The following is an 8,172-nucleotide window of genomic DNA, read 5'->3' on the forward strand; positions in this document are numbered from 1 at the left end:
CTTTCATACTAGAAGACTTTCCTAACATAATGAAGAAAAGTCTTAAAAGTTGCAATTCACGTTTGAAGTGGCTTGTAAAAGAAGTATGTTTTCTCCTATTCATGCTGTTACGCAGTAAACTGGATCCCTGGCAAGCCTTGTAACACAAAAGGAAGGATGACAGACACTGATATTCATACACTTTCAATATTGAACCTTTACAGTGTTCTGGACTTGAGCTCATTAAAGCCTTTCCTAACAAAAATAATAATTTGCTGCCTTAATAAAATTAAACTGCATAGGATAACATTTGTAGGTACAGGTACTTCTTTAGGTTTTGAGTTACACTTGGAAATTCTAGTAGTGTGTGCAAATGACGGCTAAGGTGAGTCGGGTCTGTTTGAATAGTTCAATGCAGAGAAGATATGGGCTTCCCTCTCCCTGTTCCCCACATACATTTTTGCTCTGACTTAGTCTCATAAGCTTTTGTGACTATTTAAAAGCTATTTTTCTATATTAAAAAAAAAGAATAGTTGCCACTTGTTTCTTAGATTTTCAGTTAAATTAATGAAGAGTTACAGCGAGAGGAGTGTCTCTTCTGTTTCAGACCCTGTGCTCCGACTTGAGACTTTGTTGTGTGGCCCTGGCTGCAGGACAGGAATAGCGTGGTGCCTGATATCTGTCTCTGGAGCTTTAATTGAGGATATCAAAGTCAGATTATGCTCAAAACACATCTCTTCCATCTGTAGCAGTCTGTGAAATACAGTGTCAATATTTGTATGAGCTTTCTCATCGGTTATTTGTTTCCTGTAGTAAGCTAGGGCTATGGAATTTTTGTAAACATGCAGCATATAGTAATAATAAGAAAATATTACCTCATGAGTGAGGTTTTTAACACCAACGCCGTAACATATCATTGCAAATGATAAATAAACTCTAGTCTAGAGAGTTACCATTTCAAAATTGCTAGAAGCTTATTGACCTCAGGGAAAATCCTTCAGATGTGCTGAAAACACAGCAATCTAGGAGGAAATGGCATTTTGTTTGGCTGGGTTTTTTCCTTAGACTGTACTCAGGCCCGATGCACAGTGATCACTGCTGCTGGGAGCGTGCACTTCCAGAACTGGAAGCTCTGCTGTTTCCAGAGTAGATAAATAAGAGATCTAAAGAGGCTGGTTACATTGCACAGTTGAGAGAAATAATGACATTTGTAAGGCAATATAAAATAGCACGTACACTGGTATTACATGCCAGTTTTATTTTGACATTTTGATATTTTTCAGTTCAGTATGTCAGACTGCTGTGCATTATGTTTAAAATATCATCAGTATTTATTTGGCACAAGTTTGGGATGGTCAAAATCTTACTGATCAAAATCTTATACAGCCTCACGCACGTCCCAGTACAAACATGGTGCGTCTTATTTCTTTCATGTTTCAAGAGAAAATGTCTCATAAGGGATGTTTAACACATTTTTCAGTCTGTAAAAACTGGTACCTTGATTGAAATCTTAGACTTATAGGGAAGGCTAATAAAATAGAACTAGGTTAACCATCAGTTAAAAGCTTTCTGTAATATAAAACCAGGCAGTCCAAGGGAATGGTGATGCAGTGGACTTTGTGAAGCCATATCTGTATGGTTACATCTAGGCATCTTTTTTTTCCACTGGTCACGGGGCAGTGAAGCCTCGCTGCCTACATAACCGTGCTTTTGTTCTGTAACCTCTGCTTTTACCTCAGTCCCAAACTCTACTTCATGGTTCTTATGACTCTTTGGGCAGCGTGTGCTGCAGATGAGTTCATGTTTCTGCTGAGACCCACCCATCAGAAACGATGAAGATCTTGTTGGTGTTGCCCTGAGGCAGAAGAATGGTTCATGTGGAATCTGAAAGTCTCTTTCTTGCCCTTTTTTTTTCTTTTTAATTAAATTAAGCTTCTGTTCATAGCTTTATTCAGAACATGTTTAAACGGGGTGGGTTCTGATAAAAAATAAACTCTTTTTGGGTAGCTTCGTCTTTATCTGTAGACTGGAGTTTGCCAGCTTGGCCTTTTCCAGAGCTATCATTGCTCTCCTCGTGTGGGCAGCGTGTGCCACCGCTGTCTGAACTCGCAGGGTAGAAATTCTAAAGATTCCTCCTTCTGCAAGGTCAGAAACCTTCCCAACCTCTCATACTTTTTCTTTCTGTTTTACTATAGATCTGACCAACACTGAAGAAAACTCAGTCGTCGCTGTCAGGTACCTTGTAAGTATAGCTGTGTGTGTGTGTGTGTGTGTCAGTTTGTGTATGAATATGTTCAAAGGAAAAAGCCAAGTTTGTCTTTTTGGGACTTGCTAAGGTTTTCCAACTGGTGTCTATTAAGAATTACAACTGATTTTTGTCAAGATAGAAACATTTTTAATTCTCACAGATGTGTACAAATTAGCCAACGTATCTGTTTTTAGAAACACTTTTTAAAGTATTTCAAACAAATCTGAAATTTCAAAATGAAAGAAATGCAACCTTTAACTTTTGCTAATGTGAACGTCAGCGTAGCTGGCTGCAAGTGTACAAAGTGTGTTTGTACACGCACTTAACATTCAGGTCAAAAGTGATTTCAACAGGGTACCAGTTTTAGGACAATGCAAACACTATTTCCCATTAAGACCTTTTTCTCATGACTTCAGGCAGTGTTTGGAACATTCTGATGAGGTTTGGGGTTTTTTTTTAGCACGTTAGAAAGTTGTTTCGGTAAATTGTAAAAGTTCTTAAGTCAGTGTTCAACACTGAAGTTTGTTGCTTAGTCAACTCGAAGATGATCTCATGTAAACCCACAGGTTTCATGCATGTAGAAAGGATTACTGGATGACGTCAGTAGGATGTTATTTTTCAAGTGCAGTCCTCTTCAGACATAACTCTTACAATCCATTCTGCAACCCAGTTCAGTTTTGAAGACATAGCATCGATAATCAGTAAAAAAATGTGGATTTTATTGTGAAATACCTGCTTAAATCATGACAGTGCTGCTATAATTCACTGTTATTTGCATCTCATCAGTGCTTAGATGATAAGAGAAGCACGTGTGAAAATACATTCAGTTCTTTGCATGCAGAAATGTATGCAGAAAATTTTGTGGGTTTTTTTCCAGTGTTATACAAGCTGTTTAATAGCTTAAATATAATTTATAAAATAAATCTACAGGAGATTAAATTGAATAGAAAAGTTAAAGCAAATGTCTTTTTATAGTATTGCTCAATCCAGAACATTGGCTAAAGAATTTAAGTAAATATGAGCCCATTCCTCTCCCCCTCCTGTAAATGAGCCACTTCTTGATGATTAGCAGGGAGTTTTTTTACCAGTAGGATTAATTCTGAAAAAGCTACTACTTGGCCTGACTAAAAGCTCTAGTGCAGGCTCATTGTATTTCGTTTGCTTTAGTCCAGCAAGTGTGATTTTTATCCAAGTCACTGTGTCTGCTCATAGACTTTTTGGGAAGGAGAAGAGCAGGGGGAGCTCTCCATGGGGGTTATTTTGGTCTCTGGGGGGTTTATGTTGTAACACGTAGCATTGCGACTAATCACGGGCATGTGCTGATGTTTTCTTACCGTAGCCTTAGCACTGTGGCTGGCTTTTGTTTTAAATAGGAGCTCAACTGCTGCTTTTGGAGCACTGAACTAACTGAAATAAAAATACCATGCAAGATTTGTAATATAAAGCAGCAAACCTTCATTTCAGAGAACCGGAGCAGAGGGAAGTAAAATATCTCTTCTGCTGAGTTTTGACTGTTTGCTGAGAATTATTCTGAGACAAGTTTAGTGCATGACAGCATCATTCAGCAGTAATTTTACTTTCTAGATTTAATTAAAATTAATATGGTGATCATGCTATTTTAAGTATCTGCAGATCTCTTCATCTCACATTGCATTCAATGCTGTTGGTACTGGCTACAACACAAGCGCAGGTGTTGGAATTCTGATCAAAACCCCAACAGCCTATGAATAGAGTTCTGTTACGCTGTCAGCACCAGTTGTCTTGCTGAACCTGAACTGTTCATTGTAGCCTCCCTCATCGCCCGAGGGTGGCAAATACATTAATACAGGTACATTTGAGTTCCTTTAATTCCTGATGGAGCCCACAAGATTTCCCTGTTTCCCATCTAACTATAAACTGATAGTATATTCTGAAAAGCAGTAATCTACTGGATCTTTTCTCTGTAATACAAATATTTAAGGGAAAACAACTGTTGACCTTTCCCATAAGTATGCAATTGTAGCATTACTCAAGTAGTTTAAACATAATATTGTGACATAAAGGCCAGACTTCATCTCAACAGCCCTGAACTATTCCAACAACGATAGTGGGGACAAGGCTTTGAAAAGTAAATATTTGTGGATGCAACAAATAAGTATGGAAAATTTCATCTGCTTTCCTCTTCAGAGAAGCACATGGCTGTACTGTGCAGTGTGCATGGCTCCTAAATCAGTTACTTCCGTCTCCTTTGCCTTGATACATTGAAGTGAACTCTTAGAAGGACTAACACTAATGCACTGATTGTAATATAACTAATTTAATTGTTTTTTTCTTTTTTTTTCCTGCTCTCTGCTTGGCTCTGGTCTTCACCCACAGGTGTCCACTGTTGGCTCTCAAAGGTTACTAAAATTTTAGCAGCTGCTCTGAACCAGAACTGCCTAAGCTTCACTTCCTGTTGCTTCTTCCTACACCATCCTGCACCACTGCTTTGCTCTTGCCCGCTTTGGAAAATAAGAGATTTTCATTTTTAAATACCTGCAATGACACTTAGACTAGACATATGTGCCATTCTGTTGCTGCCTGTGTACTTGTTAATATCAGTGTACAGTATGCTTGTATTTATTCCCTGGTATTTTCTTACCAACGCAAAGAAGAAAAAGGCTATGGCAAAGCGTTTAAAAGCTAAGCCTATCTCGGACAAGCCTGGCAGCCCGTACCGCTCTGTCACGCACCTCGACTCACTCGCAAACATAAACATTCCTGGAGCTGACACCTTGGACAAGCTGTTTGACCACGCTTTAGCCAAGTTTGGGAAGAAGGACTGCCTTGGGACCAGGGAAATACTCAGTGAAGAAAATGAAATGCAACCAAACGGGAAAGTGTTCAAAAAGGTAAAAATTTTAATTTTGTACATAGTTCTGCTCTGGTTTTTTGCTGCTTTGCATCTTGCCTCAGCAGTAGAGGTCTTCTGAGAGGTCTTCCTTAATCACTATCATATGACATAGAACATCTATTTTATAGTAGTTAAAGAATAACAGGATACAGGATGGACTGTTCATTCTACTTCAAGAAAAATTAAAGCAGGGTTTTTAAAATTTATTTTAATGACTGGCAGTGTGTGTGCTTATGGTGTTATGCACCAACTCACATAAGCTTGTGGAGAGCTGTACCAGCAGTTTCTTGTCATCACAATTTCTTTTCCCTTCACCAGTTAATTTTAGGCACTTACAGATGGTTGTCCTATGAAGAAGTAAACGAGAAAGTGAATCGCCTGGGGAGTGGGCTCAGTGCCCTGGGCCTGACCCCGAGGAGCACCGTTGTCATCTTCTGTGAGACGCGAGCAGAGTGGATGATAGCAGCTCTGACCTGCTTCAAGTACAACTTCCCTCGTGAGTGCTGAACTTCTTCACTTCTGATACGTTTTAGAACCATTTCTCAGCACTGGTTTGGCTGTTAAGTATTTTGACTCTGCCAATCCTGTCACTGATGGTATAAGAATTTCATAAACTTACTCAGCCTATGGTCCGACTCTTAGAAGTTTCCAGTCTATTCCACGCATTGCAGAGATCCCTAAAATTAACTTGCTCATACTTACAAGACTGTTTTTTTTCTGATTTTACTGTAGTAATGTTCTAGATGTTAGAATGACAGAATGGTATGGTTAATATTTGGGGTTTTTTTAAAATACTCTGAAGATGTCAGTAGTTTTGTTTCTCCCTCCAAAATGTGGAATGTTTTCCTCTGTTTTCTGTCTGTATCCTGACTTACACATCTGAGACATGAAGTGGTTGTTAGAAGAGAGAAGAACAGTAATCAAAATCATATGCTAATCTGAGGGGTTTCTGGTGACATTTTTAAGCTGCTCAAGTTCATTGCAATTATGTATATGTTCTGTTCTTAATTTTATTTGAGCTGTCAGAAATCTCTGACTTAATGCAGATAGACTTCTTGGTGAAGTGGCAGAGGTCACTGTACACTCACAAGCCCAGTCTGCACACAACACACTATGTCCCTTAGCTTATTTTTTTGTGGCCTTCATGTTTTTCCTTGCACAAGGCTGTCTCTTTTCCTTCCAGTATTAGTAGTAGCAGACTGTGCAAGGAGAAGATCGTAGAGCAGAGTGCACAGAGTTAAAGGGCAATAATGGGAGAGCTGACATTGCTATTGAAGTAGGAGAGGGGTGGTTAATTCGGTCTTAATATTAATGCATTAATATTCCTGTGAATTAGAGTTCAATTCCTTTGATGGTCTTTGGAGGGTAGCACTTGAGATAGCAGACAATACTGAAGAAAGCTTGTGGGTTTTTTTCAATAGAGGTGATGGGAAGAGGTGAAGTCCTTGGTGGCTGTGAGGCACTTAATGGCATCGCTGCAGCCAGTCAAGGTTAAAAATAATCTAGCAACACAAAAACCAGTCTGATTCCTCAGTCTGATCCTCTGCCTTGCCCCCATGGATAATTTAATGGGAGCAAGGGAAGTAGCTGACGCAGCTGAAAGTGCTGCTAATTTCACCTCCCCGCTCTCCTCACACAATGTTTTCCAGGGAGGTAAAGCAAGAGCTTTTGCATTTAGTGTTACTTTAACATTTCTTTCCTGTTCTCTCTCTCTCCTTCCTGTACCAGTTGTGACCTTGTATGCCACCCTGGGTGAAGAGGCAGTCACCTATGGTCTCAATGAGTGTGGAGCATCGTATCTGGTCACCAGTGTGGAACTTCTTGAGAGCAAACTTAAGGTAATCTGGTACCAGCTTCACCTGCTTACAGGCAACCCTGTGATAATTTTACAGTGCAGTCAGTACTAAAAATTTCATTCCCCTTCTATAGACTGCATTGCCACAAGTTTCCTGTCTTAAACATATCATTTATGTGGACAAGAAGACTATCAATAAATCAGAATACCCTGAAAATGTGGAGATTCACAGTATGCAGACCGTAGAAGAGCTGGGAGCCAAACCAGAAAATTGTAAGTGGATCACTTCATAGAGAACTCGTCAAGCAGTGTTAACAGTGAAATCAGACCTGGGTTGAGAGTGATGCATAGCAGGAAAAAAACCCAAAATCCACCCATGCTGGTCTCTGACACAAAGGCAGTGGCAGGTTGCCAATTCATCCTCTGGCTTCCTTTAAGTAAGCAGAAAATTTGTTTGTTCTTTATTTATTGTCCTGCACCTTTGTTTGTTCAAGAGTCAGGTATTTCAGGATAATTTCACTTCTGCTGCCTCTCTAGCTGTGAAAGTCACACAAGCTAATAATTTTCATCCTAAGACTAAATGCCAAGGGATTAAAACAAAAATCAAAAGTCAAGTGTTGTGAGCTTACTGCTTTTCCACTACGTAGCAGCTTACCCAAGGAAGGGTGATTTAATTTTCTTTTTTTTTTAAAAAAAGTCGTCTTAGCTATCCAACCTTGGCTTTGGAAGAGTGGTTGACAGAAAAGCTGAGCTGCAGCTTTTTGGGATGTTAGGGGTTTTTTTGGTTGATTTTTTTTTTCCCCACCCTGTTGTTTCTCTCCAGTTCTGTATTTCTCCCTTTCACTGCCTGTGACAGTTTTGTCTGTTCTTCAGAAGGCTTCTTCTGTGAAACTTTCAGTCAGCTCTAAGATTTATGGCAGAAATATCATGCAGATTGTGTAGATGCCCAAATACTTGTCATGCCTTTTAAAATCTGCCTTCCCTCACTTCCTTTTAATACCAGACCACTACTTTCTTCGTCTGCATCTCCCACTGAGCACTCAGCAGCACAGCTGTTTCACACGGGTTGATTACAGACATTTTCATATTGATTAATTACAGGAATAACAATTTAGAAAGTAGATAAGAATCAATAACATTTTTTCTTCTGCATTTTGTAGCAAGCATTCTGCCAAGCAGACCAGTTCCTACTGACTTGGCTTTAGTCATGTACACCAGCGGCTCTACTGGGAGACCCAAAGGAGTGATGATGCAGCATAAAAACTTGATAGCAGGAAT

General features: G+C 39.4%; 1 protein-coding gene across 1 annotated transcript in view; it reads left to right on the forward strand.

The window, feature by feature from the left end:
* Positions 1 to 4,746: 4,746 nt before the first annotated feature.
* LOC104547707 (long-chain-fatty-acid--CoA ligase 4-like) overlaps positions 4,747 to 8,172 on the forward strand; it is a gene marked incomplete at its 3' end in the record, with an annotated part of 5,542 nt that continues 2,116 nt past the window's right edge. Inside the window, 5 exon segments of the mRNA XM_010193519.1 lie at positions 4,747 to 5,097; positions 5,418 to 5,595; positions 6,828 to 6,937; positions 7,029 to 7,167; positions 8,055 to 8,170. Of these exon segments, the coding sequence (XP_010191821.1) occupies positions 4,747 to 5,097; positions 5,418 to 5,595; positions 6,828 to 6,937; positions 7,029 to 7,167; positions 8,055 to 8,170 (894 nt within the window).

This window comes from Mesitornis unicolor, unplaced genomic scaffold (genome assembly GCF_000695765.1).
Source record: "Mesitornis unicolor isolate BGI_N332 unplaced genomic scaffold, ASM69576v1 scaffold24511, whole genome shotgun sequence".
Lineage (NCBI taxonomy): Eukaryota > Metazoa > Chordata > Aves > Mesitornithiformes > Mesitornithidae > Mesitornis > Mesitornis unicolor.